The following is a 23271-nucleotide window of genomic DNA, read 5'->3' as shown; positions in this document are numbered from 1 at the left end:
TTGTACTTTCTCTCTCTCTTTTTGTGTTTTTGCTCGTGGAAAAGAAAAGAATAAATTGTGTAAAATCCCCTATGATATGTGAATTTAGTTAACATACCTGTAACAAAATAGGCAAAAAAAAAAAAAACTTGTGTTTTTCAAAATAGTATACACTTTTTCTCTTATAACTAACGACGTTAAAATTTAGGTATTTCCTATTATACCATTTTCTTAGCAGCCATTGATCTTTAAGAGTTAGAACATAAATAATTCAAATTGTAACTAATTTTAAAAATACATTTTATATTTATATATATCCACAAAAGCGGCGAAACGTAGCCGCCCAACCTCTTGGCGGTGGTGAGGTTCTAGGCGACCTCGTTATTACCCAACACAAAAAGGGACGACAGTGGACCGCTCTCTCAATGAAATTGGTGACATCGTTCTCAAATTCGTCCGATAATGACACCCTCTAGATATAGTGACCTACAATCTCCCAAGAAAGAAGAGGTGTGCCATCCCGCCCAACATTGGTGACGACGACACCTCCTAGATTCCGGCGACCTTCAAAGAAAAGAGAGGGTTGGGCAATTGGGGCCGTTGTTACCTAGCTCTCGTCCTAGTTCTTGTGGTGGTTGGCAATGGTGGCCAACGGCCAAGGGGAGAGTTAAAAGATCCAAAAAGAAAATTGTAGAGCAAATATATAAATATATATATTGTTTTCTATTTTTCAAAAAATAAAACACAATATTTTTTTTTTAAAATATAAAAAATAAAAAAATATTAATGCTAATAAATTTATATATTTTAAATATTATAAATTAATATCTACAATAATTTAATATATTTTTTTTAGTATTAAAAATTTAAATATTATTTAGAGTAAATAATATATCTTAAAAACTTGATAGTACTTTTGGTATTTTGTTTAACATATTCTACAAATAAATATAATTAAAATATATTTAAAGTAATTAATAATATATAATTATTACCTAACACCAAATCACAAAAAAAAGAAATCGTTGATAGTATCACAAGCTCTCACTTTTTCTTCTTTTTTTTTTTTGGGTATAGTGTAATAGAGGGCAAAGAGGTCGCTTCCTCTCCAACATGCAAAAAAGTCCTCAAAATCGTCATTCAGTCAGATACCAGACACTTTGAATTGCTTTAAGCTTTCGAGTCTTTCAGTTGACGAAATTGAATCTTAGATTCTGGTGAAAGCTATGGTGGTAAAGGAAAAAAATCATTGGGTGAAGGCTTGAGATTGAAACACTTAAAAGGCCTTCAGTTTAGCAATGTAGAAATGTGGGAAGACAAACTTGAAAGCCCCTCACATCCCCTAAATGCTTCTTCAGATGAATATACAAAGCTAAATATTATTACCTTTCGTCTTTCTCTCTAGCTGGCAGATTGGCATCCATATGTGTTTACACTCACAATTAGCACTGGAGAGGGACTTGTTTTAGTGTTGTAACACTGCAGCACCCGCTGCCTACAGTTGCCGAACCGCTTCTAATCCTGACAAACTCAAATGGCACTTATACAAGTCTGGCAAAAGTTCACTGTACAGAGTGCTTGTTACCTTGCAATTGATCATGCCTCTCGTTTCCAGCCTTCAGTTTCAGCTCTGTTTCTGTCCCGAATCTATATTCTTGGAACTTTATTTAGATTTACCACTATTTGAATAAATAAATGTCACCACTTCTATACAAAGAAAGAAAGAAAAGTACAACCAGAAACCAAAGAAGAAAACAAACAGACAAAATAAGTATCATCACTTAGGAAAAGAAAGTACCAAAGTCTAAATAAAATCCTTGTTAGTTCAAGTTAAAGTATCCGAGACAAAATGGTCCCCATTAAAACAGGCCACTGCCACTACTCACGCTGATAAATAATTTTACATGAAAATAATACCTCCCCCGCCCCAACCAGAAAAATGGGATTGTTCTCATAATGCCCTATCTGAATGCATCACAAAATTCCTATATATTAGAACTTCTCATGATGTGCTACATCAGAATGCAAGTACCTAAGAAACATTATCATCTCTCTGACATACAATGCGGTCGGTCTTAACCATTACCATCAAAACCTTGTACATCAATCCAAAATCCTATAGGTTTAAGCGTTCTTCTTTTCCACACTTCCCGCAGCCAGCCGTTGCTTCTTCTTCCAAGAAGGCATCTTACCAGGGAAGGCCCACCTCAACAATCTCTCCCACGTATAACAAATGATAAATGTAAGGAAAGCCCATATCATCAGCTTATTCCTCAGTTCTCTGGGCAGTGGGACCAACTTCAGCCAATCATTCAAGTCCCTGAATAAGTCGGAAGTAATGACCGTGAAAAAAACAACAGCACCCAGAAGGGAATACAAAAACGGCCTGTTTTGTGAGATGCTCTGATTGAAAGGATGGCCCATATAGTTCACAGCAAAGGTGGCCACCTGTAGCATCATCCCTACCATGTAAGAAACCGTATTCACAAGGTTGGGATGAAAATCTGAGTCCGGCTCGATGCACTCGTCTGGCATGTACTTCCCAGCCTCGTTAACTGACGTTATCAAGAAGAAAATGTGAATGGTGAATTGACCAAGGAGAGAGAGGAAAACGTAAGAGCAGAAGATATTAGGATGGGGCCGCTCAGCTGAAAGGGTAGGAAGTGGGGAAGCATGCGAGATAAACAGAAAGAAGGCGGCAGTGAAAACCCCACTAATTGTGGCCTGAACATCACCCAGTTTCACGCCGTCTAAGTACATTACACTCAGGACATAGGCGGTAGCAAGGCAGTTAAGTCCGAGTATCTTGAACATTTGGAGTGTGGTCACAAGAGTACTACGACCCTGACGGATTATGTCGGTTGTGGGAGCAACTGAAGCATGCTTTGCCGTAAATGGTGACGCCATAGAGGCATCCCCCAGCTTAACAACTGGAGCAGAGCGACCGTCACCGTCCTCATTCAGCTCATCCATTAGTTTCTTCAGCTTTTGGCGCTGCATTTCTGCAGCTGTCAGATGACGATTTGCAGCTTGGTTACTAGTAGATTCTAACTTAGAAACAGCACGGCTCTTTGAAGGATTCTCTCCATTTCCACTAGTTGACTTAAGTTTCTTCGCTTTTGCAGCTTTTTCAGTTTCACTTTTTGATGATGCTTGAGAGGCAGACTTCTGATTTGTTGTTGGAGGTATTGCATTAAGCAGAGCTACCCCAACATGTGCCTGCAAAGAACAAGTATACATGTTATATTTAGTTCTGTATCAGCAGCAAAGGGATTAATATTTTTCATTCAATCCTCATTTCTTGTTTGTTTCTAAATTGGCGTGCGTAACAAAGATGTTCGATGTTACCCTGTAATCCTGGCAATTTCATTTTGTAATCAAGAAACAAGAATAATAAACCTTAGATAGTATGCACAATATAAACTTGGAGTAAGATTGGACCAATTGTATACAATTGCATAACCTCAAACAATGTAATACCTGCTTCAGAGCTCCAACATCATTGGTGCCATCACCACACATCAGGGTGACCCTTCCCACCGATTTAAATGTAGTGATAATAAGTTCCTTTTGCTCAGGGGCAACTCGAGCGAATACCTGGGAAAAAATTACAAGCGTATCATGACCGAAAACCAACAAAATAGGTAGCGATCAGAGACAAACACAAGGGCCATAAGTTGCTACCTTTACATATGGAATAACTTTAAGGGTAGATGAAGTTTGCTGCAACATTTCCATGCAGTCACCTCCAATGCAAAGATCATGAGCTTCAGACAGAGCTTCAACCTCATTCTCCCTGTTACAAAGTTAAAACAAATGGCTGAAAAAGTTCAGTAAAAAGAGAGCAACACAGCAAATTGGCAAGAAGATGAGAACAAAGACGTAATCTATTGCTAAAGAATCAAAAATGAAAAGCTAACCATTGACCAGTTTTACTGAAAAGAAATAAATGAATCAAAGCAAACTTCCACATAAATAAAACCGTTGTATCTAAACTATTCTTACCTGTAGGTAGTCGTATATGTCTCATCTGGAGAAACCCACTCATATCCTTCATTACCTTGTGCACGGCCAAGAATTAGTGCCGGTTTTGAGATAATATTAACTTGGCGAGCAACATGGCAAGCTGTCAATGCTTGATCACCGGTAATCATGACCTGAAAAAATATTAACAGGAGAAATAGGATCAAGCGACTTCTTTATGATGCCACATTTTTTATATCCAAAGCTGAGTCTATGTTAAATTCATACAGTAATAAAAACATATGTGCTAATGAGCTTCCCATAAGCGCACCATTATGACTCTTTATTTAATTTTTTGTCAAAATGTGGCATGGAAAAAATCTACACACTCCAAGCCTAAAGCTCGTTAAATATACATGTAAACATTTACTATCAGCTGGTAAACCAAGCATTCGACAGAACAGTCATTTTGTAGGCTGAAATCCCTTCAGTTCCTCCTTTAATAAACTTTTCTCGAGTTGTTCGTTCTCTGCCACATACTCCCTGAGCTCAGAACAACACACCTCGAGACTTTAAGTGAAGTATGAACCTTTTAAGCTTTGACTTTGATCCCGTTACTATATAAAAGATGCTTGCGACGGAAGCATGCTTCTTCTCCACAGATGCTAAGATGGTATTTTGCTATGAAAAAATCCATACAAGGAGAAAATTTAACTAAATTATCATACTTTGTCTTCCCAAACTCAAAAAAGCAAAAAAGGAAATCTCACATTTAAGAACTCTCCTCATTCCTCACTCCCGTAGGACTTCTCTAGTGTATCAGTATGGTTACTCCTAAAGTTTTACTTGTTATCCCTCACCACATGAGCTTATCTAGTAGGCTAGCTTTCGCGCCCTCTTCGGCCATTGAATCAGCAATAGCAACTTTCACTGTGCATTTCTTCAACTAAACTATAAATGAATCTCTGGGAACCATATTATCTGAAAAGAAACCTTTTATGAGCTGAAATGAGTTCTTTTCATTCTAGACCTGGTCCTAGTAACCTTTCCAAAGGTAAGAAGTCAGGTCAAGTGTAAAATGATCCCTACAAACTTTCAAATGGGTTAACTCTTTGTCCTCAAGTCCAATTTTCTTTAAGTATCCCAAAGGCTCAACCATTCCATTCAAAAAAGTAAGAAATTCTCAAGCTTTTCATTGCATCATTGCATGAAGATAGACGTGGATTCTCTCGGTTTACCAAACAAGTCTTCTTTTGTTTAATTTGGGATGGAGAAGTCGTCAAATGTGGACCAACTTCAAATCACTGAGGGACCATTTGGCTTTTATTGTCTTGGAGAACTAAATATCAAAGAAAATTCATTCCAGTCGAACGAAAAGACGAACTTGTTTACTAGACATAAATTTTGTCAGTCTCCCAAATATTTCAAATTTATAACATAAACAAATGATACAATGTAAACACAATGGGTCCCTGGCAATTTGGCAGGGTAAATGGTTTGAAACAGATTTATCAGCAATCAGTACAACAGATAATTCAAAGCAATTTGTTCCTCACATGCAGTTATGTATTCCCAGCAGATATCCCCTCAACTGAGGCATGGAAGAAATAGCAAATTACTGGTTTTTGTCAGTAAATATAGCTTTAATTTTTCTTAGTCCTCAAATGTAGAATGCTCAATGACATATTTCGAGAACATGGCAACAAAAGTCACACACTTCAACTATCACGCAAACTGAAATTAGAGCTATAGTTAGTTAACAAATTACAACATAACCAATATAAAAGAATATAAGAATGCACTGACCAAATCATGTGAGGATCCTCTGAGTTCAGATAACACAGTGGCTGAATCTGCTCGGATAGGGCAATTGAAAACCTGAAGCACCAATGAAAGGCATCACATACACACCGATACCATACCTAAATTAACAAAGACCTTCATGACAAAAGTCAAACTAGTGTAACAAAAGTTTGTGTATCTAGTGTTCATGTGCATGCTAAAAAGTACATATTTCTTTCAGGATGGCAAGTGTGACATGGGGTAAAAAAAGAGAGTATGTTAAAGCTTCTAACTAGATTTTGTACCGCAAAACCAGCAAAGGTAAGATCACTTTCCACAGTCTCTCGGTCCAAGCTTCTCGCTTCACTAACCTTCAAACAGATAACAAACATGTCAGTAACTACACCAAATGCGGAACCGCCTATCATGAACTTGAATTTGTGAATACAAAATCACGAAAAAAATCAGAAGTGTATGTATCTAAACACATTTGTAGACATCTATATTGCAAATAATTACACATCTATATAACTGGACAAGCCCCGCAGATACTGCAAATAGATCACAGCTTAATAAATAAATCAATATTGGAATGAACAAATTACCCTTTAACTTGGGAAACAAGAAGAAGCAGATTTCTTAAGTCATTACCTCAAAAATCTTTAGGAAACAACTTAGTTGCAGGCTAATGAAATTACTAAGCCAATTTTCACAGTAAGATGTCCATTGCTTCAGGCAGAATCCAACACAGAAATGTCATAAGAAAGTTCATATACCTTCTCCTTTAAATTGCATTATGTAGAAATTACTTAATCCAAAAAAATAACTTACAGGATATGGGAAGAGATAGCTCTGATAGTTTCACGCTTTGATATGTAGATGGGCAGACATTTCTACCAATCATGGAGCAATTTTAGGGTCTTTTCCAAAGGTTCACTCAATTAACTAAGCAAATGGAAGAGGCTACTAACATCATTTTATGCATAACAAAGGAAGTAAGAAACAGCCTTAAACATCTATACATATGTGAGAAAAAAGTAGATTTTTCTAATTTCTTATAGAAAATATCATACTAGACATTCTTATTGGTCCACTATGTAATACAGGTGAGAAGACACTGTTTATCCTTGCAAATCATCCATTATTATGCATCTCATTAATAAATAGTTGAAATCACTGGTATTCGTCCAACAAAAAATATTGGAGAACAAGAAACTGTTTATCCTTGTAATATATCAAATAGTACACATCTCTGTTCATATGACATGGACATTATTGGAACAATTGCCTGAAATCATTATACCATTCAACCAGATAACAGTAGTGAATGATCACATAGTTACATATAGAATCCAACTAACCCAACTGTCTGATAAAATAGGGCAACAATTTGGCATGTGAAAATGAAAAAGGAGAGAAACACCTTAGTGGAGTCGGCTTGAAGTCACATCTTCCAAACAAGTTCAGTTAAAGACCCAAGACCACCATAGATACTCCCATGCATATAAGTGCGAATTTACGAAACACACAGAAAGAACAAATCTTTTATGCACTGATTTTAAATAGTTGGCACAAGAAAAATAAAAGATAGTAGGAAGGTATTAACATAAAGATCAATGGCCTGACATGTTCGTACAAAGTTCATTTCATTGGGAACTAGAACCACGGACTGATATAAGCAGTATTGTGATCAACAGAAATGAGCAACGTGAAAAACTGCTAGAAACCAAAGAAATTAAGACAATGGAATGCAATTAATGCAGAACCCGTTTGAACACATTTATATGCAATCAATAATCGTTTCCAGTACCCAATTACAACAGAAAGTTACAGTGCATATCCATCCAGTAAAATAAGGATGGAATGGTTGGGAAACAAGGATTCTTACCGTCATCTCTGGGAGAGACTTGTATGCCAAAGCTAGAACACGAGATCCTTGACGTGTGTGTTTCTTGTAAGTGTTAACATACCATGAAGGCACATCAACAAGCCTTTCCTGAATGGTTTCTGGCGCACCCTGAAAGTTTAATAAGGAATCTTTTACCTTTTCGTTATTTGAAAACTGAAAAATAAAAATAAGGCTGTAACAAATCAAAATACAAACTGAATGGCCTGCCATCAATATATACTTCTACGAGCGAAATAATTAACATGTAGCTTGTGTTCAAGTTACATGGAATAGAAACTAGCTCGACATAGACTCCAGATACTACCAGCTTCGCGATCGATTAAGGAAAAAGTAATAAATAAGCATCAGCCATACTTCTATCCTCTCCCACGTATAAGCCCATCTGGCATGCTTACTCAAAATTAATTCTTTTAGGACATTTTATAAGCTAAAAAAAGGATCAAGGTGGTGGAACTAGCGACACATCAGAGCATATAAGCCTAAAGCACTGCAGCTTAATACTTTTGGGCTTGCAAGCCTTCGTGCTTTGCCCAAGAGTAAGATTCTTTTGCTAAACCCCCATCCAACCAGAGTTCACAAAGTCTACGAGTAACCTCTCAGCCAACCCAACAGCTCATCACTTCCACCAGCCCATCCCTGTTTCAGTGGCCCCTCTAGCATATTAACTTTATACTAGCAGTCAAGCACACTCATATGCATCTGAAAAATAGAAATAAAATTATATTTATGTGACTATAATTATACATAATAAAGGGAAAAAAATTAATAAAAACTATATACATCTCAAAAGTTAGCTATGAATTTCTCTTGATTAAATGCCGGAGTTTAGCTTTGTACATTAATGATCATAATGACAAATGAAAGACAAATGAAGCCATAGTAAATTCAGAAAAGTTTAATATTTTCAAAAGTTACAATGCCTTCAATGGTAATAATCTTCCATAGTGATAGTTGTAAAATCATGTCATGGTGTAATTGACTGAAACAGTAAGGTTACTGTTGGAAGATCAAACAAAAACATATCAATAGGGTGTTTTTTAGATATCCTTGTTACATTATCAGAAGCAATCCCCAATACGGAGCACCTAAACAACAATAATGACCCCCACCACCACCACCACCACCACCACAACCCTGTCAGATACTTCAATGTCACTTCCCTGCCACTGCCACCATCAGAATACCTTGTAGGTGCTAGCCCACCATCATTACCTTCCCTCGCTATTTAGCACCATAACCTCCAGTTCAACCACCAGAACCCCCTAATCAAACAAAATCTAAGGTTGACAATGAGAATGATTAGAATGAATTTTTTTTCTGCAACCAAGGTGGAAAACGATCAAATTAAAAAGTAGATAAAGAAGACAAAGTGAAGTGAGAAAAGATGAGGAGAAAAGAATAACAGAAATAGTCAGGTGTAAGGTAAGGAGTTAGGATCGCGAAAGCCTAGAGAGGGAGAAGATGAAGGAAGAAGAAAATAAGAAAAATGAGGACAACAAAATAAAAGGAAAACGTAGGAGGGAAAAAGAGAAACAATGAAACATATAAATCAGTACAGAATTAGTGAATTTCAATCTGATATTTAGCAGATCATCAGTTACTACTAAATGGCAAGAAAATTTTAAAAAAAATGTAGGAAAGAAGCAATCTTCATATTGAGCAGCTCATCAGTTATTATTGAATTAAAAAACGTATAGGAATCCTGGTTTCCAATCAATACCATACAATTACATTTAGTTTAAGTCATTGTTGAAAAATACAACTCTCCTTGTCCATATTATTGCACCTAGTTCATATTTTTAAGAATATCAAAAGAGTAGCTCAATTTCCTAAACGAACTTTTTTCCTCAAAACCATCCCCCAGGGTCCAACTTAAGCACGATGTTACACCAAGACCTACCAACGTAACGCTTTCAAGAGCAATATTTCAACTGTACACACAACTCATCCTTTTTCACCTCTCGTCAGACACATGGTCATACCAGGCCAGGTCAAACTAAACCTTAATTCAGAATGGAGCATTAATTACTTAAGAAAAAAATCAAGTTTATCTACATTTAAAAGATGCTTAATTTATATCTGAAGTCTTAGAAGTTTGTATGGGCAACTATTGATGATAAAGAGATGTATAAGATTAAATTCTAACTACACAAAAAGTACTTGTTTTCATTTCTGTCAATCCCTTTTCAGCTATCCAAAATGTACGAGTTATTACTCTAATACTACTAGAATATCAAACAGTAAGGTGAAAACAAGTTCACTGACGCATCTCGATGCTAAGGGCCAACCGAGTGAGATCAATTGGGATTACTTGCTAGGCTATTTTTCTCTCTTAACAGATGGGTTTCTTTTTTAACTGAACAAAGGTTGACAAGATTCAGAAAATCTTTGTTCTAAGAATTATAACTTGTAGTGGAGAAAACACCCCCAACTTTTAAATACAATCTCTTCAGGGCTCATAAGCACAAAGATATGAAAATACACATTAGCTACAAGCTCAATAATTTATAATGCAGCTAAAGTAGCCTTATAGCCAGAGATGCTGAGGATCTATATAAAAGGTAAGTTTGGATAAGCAGGAAGAAAGACCATTTGAAGTATGCCGGTCAACAAAGAGAAAAATCATAGTCCAAGTATGAGGAAATATCAATGCTTCACGGAAGCAAAAATCCAAGTTAGAAAACAAAACGAAATTAGGCTCATTGACTTCGTGGCCAAGATACAAGCACTAATTTTCATAGAGTGGAAGCCGGAATATGCATCATGTGGAAAAAATGGTTATGAGACATATGAATTAGATTGGAAGTGCTATAATAAGAATACAGGTGAAGGTCCGCCAAATAGAGAGAGTATATGTTCATCATAATAAACTTTAACATTACTCATTTGCGTGAGCTGTTTTAGGTTAAGTGCAAAAGTACCATTTATGCAAAGCTTACATGTCTATGCATGCTTATGCATGTTATTGTGATGCAGGGAAGATATATTCATACCTTAACAAAAGCAAAAAACTGCTCTTGAACACGGACAACGACTGCCATTCTTTTTAAGTAAGAAGCAAAGTGATGCCTTTGTACAATCTGGACAGAACTGGCACCTCCCCTGCATTTTGTTCAAACAGAGCAAAAGAGAGCAACAGAATATTCTCAGCGGACTGTCAGTCAATGAAATGTATAGATATAGATTAAGAGAATCCACATAAAACACATAAACTTCCATAGGTGAAACATATTGCAACAGAAGCAAGCATATTCTAATATTGTTCTGTAAGCACAATAGAGTTATCAAGTAAAATCTTACGAAAGTAGTAGACAAAGCCTTTAAAACATGAGATATAAAACCCTACTCAAAGTCTCAAATCATCCATCAGTCTACGCATTCAAAAGAATCTCTTAAAATCTCCCTCTGAAGACTCAAAAAAAAACAGAGGTGCAAGCATCCAGGCTTTTATTTATTCAATTTACCTGCTCTTTTATGTCCCAGCAAAAAAGCAGATCACAATGGCTGAGGGAATTACCTATAGCACACCAGACAGATCGAAAAGAGGGTTCCAAATTTCCATAACTATGTTACCAAGGAAAAAAGGTCAGTATTTCTTCATCAGACCTTTTACATACAGCACAACATCTAAAGACAATATCATTCCAAGTAGCTTTATAAGTACCCATTCATACTCCCTTATCCACTGCTAGATTAAACTATAAAGCGAAGCAACTAATATACTACACTAGTTACTCGTAATTGTTGAATAAGCAGCTCTTCAACTTGTAACACATGCAGATTCTATCATTCAATTATTGAGGTGCCGAACGTAACTAAAACCCTCCAACATTTTGCATTAACAGGGAAACAGAAGGTAAGTAACCCATAGTCACGCAACTTCCTTTCCTTAAGACCAAAAGCCATACCTGAACTAAGTAGTTGTAGTAACTTACTTAATAGTGAACAAACCAAAAAATCTCGATAGTTTCCTATTCTTAGAGGCAGCATCCATCAGTATATCTATCTCTAAGTGTGATGTCTCTTTGTTCTTCTTACAGAATCTGAAGAAGTGTTAATTATGATACCATCTGTCTAATTCAGATATTGGAAAGAGAATGTTGTTCACACATGTCCCCCATAAAATAAATATGAAGAAACAAGTATGCCTCATCATCTTGTATTATTTTTGGGCCACAAAGAGAAATCAGATCCTGCTTCCCTCTGAAACAAAGTGCTCAGAATTCCTCTACCTAATAGGCTCTCCACATACCTATCAATTGAAAGGTTAAGCTACCTGTTTATTGCAGATATGCACTTAGACATCATCCCCCCATCCAAGAATACCAAGAGTCAAAGTCTATTTTAGAGGGTTTAATCTTATCTGATAAGTTTCATTTTTGCAAATTTCACAAAGAAGCCAAGACAAAGAACAAGACAATTAGAACATTGACAGGAGAGTTGGAATATCCCAAAAAAATTAAATAGTAAGTGGAAAACACCTACAAACCATATATTGGTATGAAATGAAAAAGGAAAATAATCTTATGGCATACTTTTTTGGCATGGCTTTTTCATCTGATTTGTATGTCCACTCAATTCCTTTCAGTGCAGCCTTCTCAAGCGGATCACCAACCTACATCCAGGTGTGGATGGGAAAAAATGTTAATGCAGAAAACAAGAGTTTAAGTACAAGGGAAAGGACCAACGCTAATTTCCTAGAATTTGAAACAGAGTACTCAGTAAGTCTCCGAAATTTTAAGAAGTGAGCAGCCAACTAAGAATAAGCTTAACACTGATCGGCCTAGTGAAACAGAACCTTTGCATGCCTCAGCATGTAATGAATCTTCAAAAGTCTAGATGAAGGATTTTTCTTCTTTTGCATGATATACACAAACAAAAAGAGAACAAAATATTGCATACATCATACTCCCAATTACCAGTTCTTGCATCTTTCAAGAGTCATTATGATTATCCCTCAAATGTTCAGATTTCTGAAACAGGGATGTCCTGACTATCAGGAAATACAATCACAGTGCCTATTAGCAATTTAATCTCTTTTAAATTACTTGGAGGCATGCAGTGGTAGTGGTCTGTTGAACCATGTTTTCAAACCTAGTCTTCAAAGGTCGCAGTAAATTCTGCGTAAAAGACTAGCACAAATTCATACCAAATGCATAACTGTATAATAATCACTTAAACCACCGACCAACCCCCTACCCCTATAACCAGGAACAATAATCAGTTATACATTCAGCCAGTCTAAATTCAACTTTTACAATCACCTATTATTATAGATATCAAAGAATACATTATGTGAAATCAGAACTACATTGTGAATAACAACATCTCAGGAACAGGATCCTTAACATTTTTACTAAATAAGCACTAGACAGTGTCAATACAGATTGTAACATTATGTTGTACAGAATATCATACCAGCTTATTATCCACAAAGACCAAAGCATGACAAGAAGCAAGAATTTCCAAAGTTCGATCAGGCACTTTAGACATTTCTGTTTCCAAGTCTTCACTGTCAGTCAAACCACCAACTCCAGAAAATTCCTGAGGAACAAAGCGCAAAAAATCAATGCTATTAAAAAAGACTCAAACAATAAATACATTAGAAATTGAGCATTCATACCATGTCATCGGATGTTAGTGTCCCAGTCTTATCAAAACAGCATATATCAACCTGCAGACGGGAATAGACCAAAGTCATTCAGAAGTTAGCCCCGTAAACAAAGACAAAACAGTAAGAGCAATTGGTAGAAAGACGGAACTGAGACAGAGACACAAACACACAGAGCAGACAGAAAGGAATCCACTCACTCTTGCATTCTTGTATTTCTCAAAGACACTACTATGATCAAGAACTATGCATCAAATAACCATCATATCTAAATTAAAACAAGGAAAAGAATATTACTGAAAATCAGATTGAATGTTGGTAATACAATAAGAAAAATATCCCTAGCAGAATTAGTACATAAGGTCTAGTCCAACTAATGTGTTCAAGAAAATGATCATGTCAATAAGGTAATCATTAAATTTGTAATATCAGTTGTCAGCATTTAAGCTAGTAGTACTATCCCATGCATCCACCCTGAATTGGGGACAAGCCTGGGCTTGTTACAATTATTTGCAGTTGGTTATAGAATAATTTGCTCACTAGAATAATAAAATTATTCTAACTATGACATCTCCAAGTTTTTTCAATCATTTGAGTTATAAATGGTAAGTAGCTTCATGAATAATTTTTAACTTATGAATTGTTTGAAGATCAAGTGCCTGTTGTAAATACTAAATTTTATGTGTGCAACATAGTACGATATTACAAAAGACAAATCCTGCAGTTGCACTAATCCAGTTTTAGTGGGCACACAATCATAATCCAATAGATCTGAAGCCAAATAGGTTTACATCATTAAAGAAAACAGGACTCTCTATTTTGTATACTTACACCGTTATGTAGCAGAAACCCCTCGACTGAAGCATCTTAACATAGGTTAATTCCTTTTTATCGTGAATAAAAAGATAGAGTCACAAGTTAAACTACAATCGTGCTTAAGATGTACCAATATATATGAGACAGAAGCATCTTCTCAAGTAAATACACATCTTTGGGTCTAATTCAAAATCTCCAAATTGTTATACAATCTATAGAAACCTCATGATCCAAAATATAGTCAAAAAGAAAAGAAAAGTGGTCAGAAAAGAACAACTGTTTAGCTAACAAGCGAGAAGTAGAGATATTCGAATGCAGAAGAAAAGATAATGGTAGACCAATAGATGCCTTCCTTTTGAGTGGATTCAATAAAATCATCCATGCAAAGATAAAATAATTAATGCCATGGATTAAGTCAGGAATATATTCAAGATTTCAAATAGAAGACATCAATAAACTGCTCTTTTTACTCTTATAATTGAGAAAATACCAATAGTGTCTCATGAAAGCACAATCACCGAAACAGATTATTAAAAAAGAGAATCAAATGTATGATCTTTGACAAGTGAAATTGCATGATTACTTGTATTGAACAAGACCATTCATAAAACTTGCAGTAATCACCTTTCCAGCAAATGGAATTCTAAATGGTTCTGTACAGTATATCCCACGGCGTGCTAGTGCAATCAAAGATGTATTAACAGCTATTGACAGCTCCATTGGAAGTTCAGGAGGTATCACAGAAGTAATAATCAATGAACAACTCAGAAGAAGCTTGTATCTACTTCTTGTTGGATCCTCGAGCCCCTATGACAGAGCTCCATGATGTCACATATCTAATATCATATTCTCAGTTAAAATATACAAACAAGACAGCATGACTTATTCATCAATATTGCAGATACCAGTTTACCTTCTTAAGGACATAACCAGCAGCTATCAAAGCAAATACGACTAAGAACAAAATAAATAGTCCACTTTCCCAGCTATTTGCAGTAACCTATAAACCGCACAGAATCATACAATTATTAAAACAATAAAGAATAAAACTAGCTTACATTATTAACAAAGCACGACAAGAAAATCAGAAAGAGGTTACCCTCTCAGTAGAAAATAATATAGTGCGCATTAGCTTCCCTTGACTTGTTTCAAATCCAGTTCGCAGTACCACTGCCACGCAGCCTCCATCAGGGGCTTTCAAGTGAAATGTCTGTACCAAGAAGAAAATAAAGGACAATCCAGGTGTAAAGAATGTTGGGGTTGTTACATGTTAGCAGTCCGTAAGTAGAAAAGAGAGCAAAAGGGAGGGAGAGAGACCTTATCTGGTGTGTGCTGTAATATTTTTGTACCACCAAAAAGAACATGTGCTTTATCTCGTCTAGCTGATAGTTTCTCATCAGCTCCTCTACCTATTACTGATACCTGGAAAGTACTTACGGAGATGAAAACTTTGAAAGATAGTAAGCATGTAAGTGTCAGAATAATAATCGTTGTCAAAGAAAACAGGTTATGGACTCAGATGAAGGATCGAAGATGTATCTGTACTTCACAAAATAAGTTTGACAAGATTGCTGAGACAATATATGAAAATTGTAAATAGTTCTACGGTCCTCATGACTACTTGCTTCAATCACAAAGCAATAAAAGATCTGGAATCAGAATTCAGCCAAGGCGCCAAGGAATTACTTCCCATTAAAACCAAATATAGACACATGCTTTCATGCATGACACCACACACGCACATCCATTCTCTCCTTTTGGAAGAAGCTACAGACATTAGATAACAGAAAACTACCATGTTTGGCGACACGGTGAAAATCTATTTCATGAGCATTTTAACCACAAAATTTAAAGTGACGCCTGGGGAAAAAAGATGTAAGAAGACCAAACATAAGGATGACAATAAAATGCCAGTTCCATTACATAGTCAAAAATTGGGTCCAAAACAAATGGGTAATACTTCCATTTTGGAAGCACGTCTTATTGTCAGATTTCATTGAAATATCTGACTTATAATCTCTAATATCTGAAATGGCTTTAAAAAGAGTTCCCAATCCAAGAAGAATTATGCAACTTAATTTCAGACAAAGTGAAGGATAAGATGTAGGCTACCTAGTCTAACAAATAAGATGGAATCATGGCTACTTACATCTTGCAGAAAAAACTAATTCAGCTAGCTATATGGCCATCAAATGTCAGGGAAAGACCATAAAGATAGAGCTGTATTTCAGTTCTCTTATATAAACGCCGGCATCTTGGACCTTTCTACTGCCTAAAATGGAATAAGATACAGCTAACTGAAGATAAAACAAAAAGGAAAAGAACAGAAGGGACAGCCATCTTACATGATTCTGCTGTATACACCTTAAACCAAATTTTTTATGAATTGCTTGGACATCATCAAAACCAGCCAAGCAAAACAAGTAGATGTGATTAAGGTAACCATAAGTCAACAAATTAGGAAAAAGTTTAGGCGACAGCAAGAGAAAACCCAAATTAGGGAAATTGGCGCAACACCCACAACCAGTTATCATAGCCAAGTAATCCATCAAATTCTTTTTACCTTTAATTTCACCATGAGCAGTGGGATTCTATTCTTATTTTAGTGAGACTGGTTTTCTTCACGAAACGATTCAAACATTTATTTACACAAACATCCCTTCTTCCCAATAAGATTTTGAACATACGGAGATCCTCTTAATGAAAATTAATTATCCCTCTCCCACACCATCCACTCTGCCTAATTTTTCTGTTTTTTCTCTTTGACATCACCAAACGCCCAGGTGTTTGAGGTGTATGATGAACAAGGCAAATGGCTAGACTGAACGAGATAACTTTTGCTAACAGACTGACAGCAACCAAAGGAGATACTTCTCCATCAAGTATCAGCCACTTGGTGTTTCATCATACTGTGACAACTGATGCCCATGATGACAAGAGAGGTTTCAATTGAAGCACAGTACCCAACTGGCCAGCCAATAAGCTCTTCAAATAAACTTATACATATGTTGTGGACAAATAATCCTCAGTAAGAAGTAAAGGAAAGAGTGTCATGATAACAGCACAAATAAAGAAAAAAAATAATGGTAAGAGCATATGTAAAATAGCAGGAATGAACCTTCCACTGCGGTGTGGACTCGCCAGTTAGAATAGCTTCATTCACAATAGCACTTCCAGCTAAAATAAGCATGTCAGCAGGAACAGATTTGTCTTCTCCGTCTAGACCAGTAGAGCGTCCAATAGACACAACATCACCAGGTAGAAGTTCTGTCCCAGAGAGTTTAACCCACCTAAATTGCAACTTATAATGTAAAGGATACGCAAATAAAGTATCAAAAACACAAAAAGGCCAGTGAAATTGAAAAAAAAAAAGGGAAATGAATTTTGATCTGTATCACATACTTTCCACAACGATACACCATCAAAGTCTGGCTATCCACTTTTACACGTCTAAGCTCAGACAGAGTCTTCAGACGGCTTTTTGCCATTGTTGACTCAAACATGAAGAGCATGAATAGAGTGAATAGACTATAATACCAGTATTCGTCCAAACACCACAGGCCCACACAGAAAACCTAAATGCAAATGGCAGCGCCATATATTAGAGAACACCAAATACAGTACTCATGAAGAAATTAAAATAGAAAAAAGAACAGTGCACAGCTTAAATAAATCCCAAAAAAAACCAATTCCATCGGGTGGAAATGAAACGGAAGTTGGAATTACAACAAACCTGGAATACAAAAAATGGTTCCATGATTTGCTCTTTCATCAATTTTTGGAATGTGGGTTGAGGATATTCAAATCTGCACAATATGGATCCATTTTATTAGCAGAAGGAAAGCTCTAACTCGAATGCAGAGGAATAGTCTTTTCAAAGGAATATTCTTTTCAAATAAACCAGTGTTCATGTACATTGAGAATAAATAAAAATTAGAAAAGGATGTAATAATGCGCAATAGTATTGATTATAAAACCATGTAAATCTTGATAACACAAGGATAAAAAAACTACCAAAGGAATAATCTAATTTCAGATGACCATGAAGAGCAGGCAAAATGTTGAAGCTGCACCCCATCATGCACTCAAATACTCCAGCCACAACCACATGATCAATGCACAAACAAAACTATTACTATTCAATAGATGCAGATATTTGCAAGATTATGTACCATGTTTAAATCTAGTGTCTAACACTTTAGTTAATAAAACCAAAGCACACTGCTAATGTAATATGTCAGTTCTGATTCATCTAATTAAAGCACAAATGCAAATAACATGCGAAGACACCATTCCAACATCATCTCATATACAATTGTGCAGTATATGGTGACACTTACACATTCCTTCCCCATTTCTCAGTAGCAGCCACAATTTTAGCTTCTGTACCATAACCAGTACTCTTGAGATAATACCCAATTGTTTCCTTGGATGGATAAGGAAGCTTACAAAAGGTATTTTTCTCCTGTGAGTATATAAAGCGTTGCTTCCTGAAATCAAAGTAGATTTCCTCTGTATCCAATGATGTAGATGAACCTGCCAGCTAAAGAATATTAAACAAACTGATCAGAATCAGGAGGGAAGATCCATAACACAAAAAATTATTTATATTTCACACAGGGAATAGACTTGCTTAAGAAAAGCCTCCAAGCAAGTTGACAAAACTAATGAATGCAAAATTCTCAGAACGATTGCAATTTCAATTTTACTGCTGTACACAAAACCATTGCATTACTAGTGAAGAAGGGAAGCAAATTGATACAGCTCGACTTGCTTAAGAAAAGTCTCCAAGCAAGTTGACAAAACTAATGAATGCAAAATTCTCAGAACAGATTGCAATTTCGATTTTACTGCTGTACACAAAAACATTGCATTACTAGTGAAGAAGGGAAGCAAATTGATACAGCTCGACTGCTGGAGATGTGTTCCGTTTGGGTAATATAGTTAAGAAGTCCTCTATCAGGCCAATTTTAGAGTTAACGCATATATCTAGAATTCAGGACTCATACTAAAAATATCACATGTTCCGCAATCCAAGCGTACTTCACTAACCTCTTGTGGAGTTTCAGATATGAGATATTACGCATTACACAAATCTATACTACACTTAACAACTAAAGGAGATTTTGGTTACCATGTAAAGTGTAAACAAGAGGATTAACCACTTATTCTGTAAGTGCCTCTTAGTTCTTTCCTTCAATCATTTCCAACTACAGAAGATGGAACAGAAGTTAATGAACCAGCTCCTGAAGCATTTAACTTCAACCCCATGAATGCCAAGCTTTGCACACTCATTTTAAAATCCATTAAGGTCAATGGACAAGGAACACCGTTTCCCAGGCAAATAAGAAGTGAAAATAAACATGTCGATCACATTTATTGCCAGCTCATTTGACAAGATTCTGTTCGATTCTAGACCTATTTACATAATTAGATGAGACAAATACCAGACTTCTTACATAGAATACCAGTGTGATCCAACTGATCTCAACCCTAAGAACACAAGTTCAGATTTATCAAAGTACTATAGACACAACTTGAAAGGGACCGTGATAGAATAAGGTATGGGTTTCAAGCCAAAAGGAACATGCAACGTAGTCAAGAGAAAACGAGGGAGAATCAGGTCCCCAACCTTACGAAAGTGAAGGGGCACAACTTCTTTCGAGCCAGAAAATTTAGCTGGAGTAATTTTGCAGGCATCCGCCCGGTAAATATCATTAACCTGCCATAAATCATTTAAAAGGCTTTTAGAAATAGAATACAAAATTGTTTGTGTAATAAAAAACTGAAAACTGAAAATAAAAACCCAAGCAAACAGCCCCCTAACCAATAGTAAGGTACAAGTCAACGTGAAAGGCAGAGAATGATGTTAGCTTTTGATGAGACACATGCGCCAAATCAGAGCTGTTAGAAAATTCTGTTTGATGCACAAAGCTGAGTCAACAAGTATGACTAGAAACACTAAAGATTCATATGAGGAAATTACAGAAGCACAAGCACAGACTGATTAATGTACATGGTCGGCCACTTTGTATTGGATAATATATTGAGCATACATGGTTGAAAAGATCTTTAACTCCCTTTTTTGAACATGCAGGAATAACCTTCTCATTCCAAAAACAGTTAATGTTATTTCCTTAATTATCTGTAATAAAAAGCGATAAGAATATATATTCCTTTGATTATAGAAGATAACAATTGCATTTGAACTTAGGATACTAACCTTTCTTGGTCTATCACAGATGATTACCTCAAAATAGCTACCCACTTTACCCAAGAAAATACTTTGTGAAACTTGTAGAAGCTTTGTACTTCATTTAGTATATAAAACATAACCTACATCATTCACACAATTGAAAGGTGACTTTAAAGCTTAATTTTGTTCTCCCATCCCTATGGCATGAGAAATTCAACAAACCCAAGCTAAGTACCTAGTGTTTTCCCAAAAAAAAAAACACTTCGTTTATTTAAAAACTTCTCAGGTTTTTACTTACAGAAAATTTCCATTTTCTTACAATCCTCCATGAGATCGGTTTTTAACAGATATGATTTGCGCACATTAATCGAGTGGACCTATATAGCTAGCCTTCATATTTTTCAAGGATAAAAGAAGAGCCACCCAGCTAAGAAAATAGATAAAATCAATTTGATACAAAGGGCAAAATATATATCAAATGCCACACATGCATATAAGGTTGAAGAAGTATAATAAAGAGAAGTCCTGAAGACAAGTTGAACTATAGATAAGAGAAACCATTGGATATTCCACAACTTTGAGTTCATACTTGTAGTGATTGCAAACATACATTCAGACAACAGATTCATTCGCCATCAAAAAATATTTGAAGTCTGAAGTCCAAGCAATTATTTCCACAAAGTTGATGAGTATCACCTAACAGTAGGAGAATCCAAAAGGGATATTCGTCTATATCGGAAGGATGTCCAGATTGACAATCTCAAGCTACCAGAAAGCACATAGTTGCAAAAAATATACGGACTATTTTGGAAAATTAATAACAACAAAAAGATCCTGATTTGACAAAGTAATGCAGCATGACCTAACTCATAAAGCAGGGTAGAACTGGAAAAACAAATTGAAAATTTAGACAGGCCACGAGCAGCTCGGAGAAAGTGTAAATTATATTATCAGTTACCAAAAATATCACCAAATTGTAATAGTTCCCTCCCACTACTTTCTTTACATCATCAAAGAGATGCATAAAAGAGATATAATATAAAAAATCAAAACAAGCAAATAGGAAGCCTAGTATGCGCATTCATCCAATTCTTTAGTCAACCTTAACGCCAGCTCCCCTTGTCCTCTCTCTCATTATCTCTTTTCTTCTTCGGATATACTTGAGTTCCAGGTATTATATAGTTGCATGACATTCTTTATCAATTTGCACCATCATTTCAGCTTGCAACTATGGCCACCGGAAATCCCAGAAGATGCCCACCAATGCAAGAATAGCATGCTGTGGACAACTAACTATTAGTAACTCGCTACTTAGCAGCACCTAGTGCTTTTAGAACAATGTTTCCACTTTTAAAGTCATGAAATCCCGCTCCATTAGACGGTACATTGCAAGTGACATTAGATTATGTGATCTAAAGCATCACTAATTAGCAACGCTATACCTTTTCTCTTTTGCCCTAATATATGACTTGTCCCATGCATCAAAAGTTCCATTGAAGCAAAGTTACAAAAATATGACTCAACCAACCAATCTAACATTTACGGAACATCTTTGTTCACATAGTCGTTCTTCATAATAACTTGCAAACTCTTAACTATTGCTCTCTTAACATATATACAAAATATCTAGTAAGCCTTAACAAATAAAACATACGAACAAAACAAAAAAGCTGTCAGCAAGACAGTGAGCAATATGCATGGAGGGGAACCAAGAAATTGAACCTTAGAATACTGCACAAAGCATTTGAAGTCCACAGACCACACTGTGAACAGAAAAACCAGAACATGAAATGCCAAAATACCGCCCAAAACTATTGAGGCATCCCCGAAATCCAGGCTAGGAACTACAGCTGCCAGCCACACTCCATAGAGAATCGTGAAAGGCCACATATCCAAACGCCATCCCCAATGCCTCTTTCGCAATAAATCAACAGTATCTACCACTTTCCCACCAACATGAAACCTTGACATCTCACTTCTTCTGTTGATTCAACCAGAAATTATCTGCAATTTGCAAGGGACGGAATAAAGAAAGGAGGTAATAACACTTTCACGAATTTTTATGACAAAAACTTCAAGCAGTCTTCTTCCATTTGGATTTGCAACTTGGGAGATAGAAGTATTGATCTGTACGACAGATCTCTTTTTTTCACTTCCGGAGCAAGACCTAGAAAACAAATAATTTTCTATCCATTTTACCCATAACTTTACGAATCGAAACTCTCACATCCGAAGAACTACGAGCTTTTATAGAGTTGTGAATTCGAACAAATTCTTGCGATTCCTTTCCCATAAATAACAACAAAATAAAAATAAGAAAAACACAAGATATAGAGAAATCAAGAGATCAAAAGAGAAGAATTGCGCAAACCTCTTGCTGTGGGTCCGGATAATGTCGAGTGGCCTGGGGGTGTTAGGGCTCTGCAAGTTGAGACGGAGGAGTAGAGGCCCCGAGTCGGCGGGACTGCTTCTCACTCGGCGTTTCTACAATTCTGCAACTTCCACAAAAAATTCCAAAGTAAAAGTTCAGTACTATAAATATTTTCTTTTACTTTACCAAAGCTAAGTATACAACTTTTCTTCACTACTTTCACATTCACAAATATATGTAAATAAATAAAATACTATTTATATTATGATTTAAGTATGAGTAGGAAAAATAATATACAGTAAAACTTTTATAAATTAATAATCTTGGGACCATAAATTTTTATTAATTTAGAGAGATATTAATTTATCGATAATTTAATATTTTATTAATTACAAGAGAGACTTTTTAAATTTAACAAATTTAGTACATATGTATTGAAAATAAATGAATTCATATATGTTTCATTGATTATATTCATGCATAAATCAATTCTTTGTAACTAATTAAATATATTCATGTTGTATACAATTAACTATTACATTCATAGACGCATGTATCAATTCATTGGAATTACTTAAATATACATGTTTACATTAATTCGTTGTACTTAAATAACTATTATAGCCAATTAAATATATTCATAC

At 35.7% G+C, this 23271-nt stretch overlaps 1 protein-coding gene across 2 annotated transcripts; it reads right to left on the bottom strand.

Annotated features, from left to right (window-relative positions):
- Positions 1 to 1774: 1774 nt before the first annotated feature.
- PDR2 (phosphate deficiency response 2) lies at positions 1775 to 22786 on the bottom strand. 2 transcript variants are annotated; one of them, XM_088885683.1, is made up of 22 exons: positions 22628 to 22786; positions 21979 to 22260; positions 19693 to 19782; positions 18401 to 18603; positions 17794 to 17866; positions 17463 to 17635; positions 17179 to 17350; positions 15378 to 15482; positions 15160 to 15270; positions 14974 to 15060; positions 14685 to 14867; positions 13257 to 13307; positions 13052 to 13177; positions 12169 to 12248; positions 10627 to 10735; positions 7613 to 7741; positions 6030 to 6095; positions 5749 to 5820; positions 3985 to 4136; positions 3664 to 3775; positions 3460 to 3576; positions 1775 to 3198 (listed from the first exon to the last, which is right to left on the bottom strand). In XM_088885683.1, exons 2-22 carry the CDS (start codon positions 22225 to 22227, stop codon positions 2104 to 2106), a joined length of 3555 nt encoding a protein of 1184 aa, XP_088741809.1. In that variant the 5' UTR covers positions 22228 to 22260; positions 22628 to 22786; the 3' UTR covers positions 1775 to 2103. The 2 variants fall into 2 exon arrangements, with proteins under 2 accessions (XP_088741809.1, XP_088741810.1); XM_088885684.1 differs by lacking the exons at positions 18401 to 18603; positions 19693 to 19782; positions 21979 to 22260; positions 22628 to 22786 and adding an exon at positions 18075 to 18148.
- Between the last annotated feature and the right edge of the window lie 485 nt (positions 22787 to 23271).

This window comes from Sesamum indicum, linkage group LG10, assembly GCF_026168435.1.
Source record: "Sesamum indicum cultivar Baizhima isolate 11 linkage group LG10, ASM2616843v1, whole genome shotgun sequence".
Lineage (NCBI taxonomy): Eukaryota > Viridiplantae > Streptophyta > Magnoliopsida > Lamiales > Pedaliaceae > Sesamum > Sesamum indicum.
This window is presented reverse-complemented; position numbering and strand designations above follow the sequence as displayed.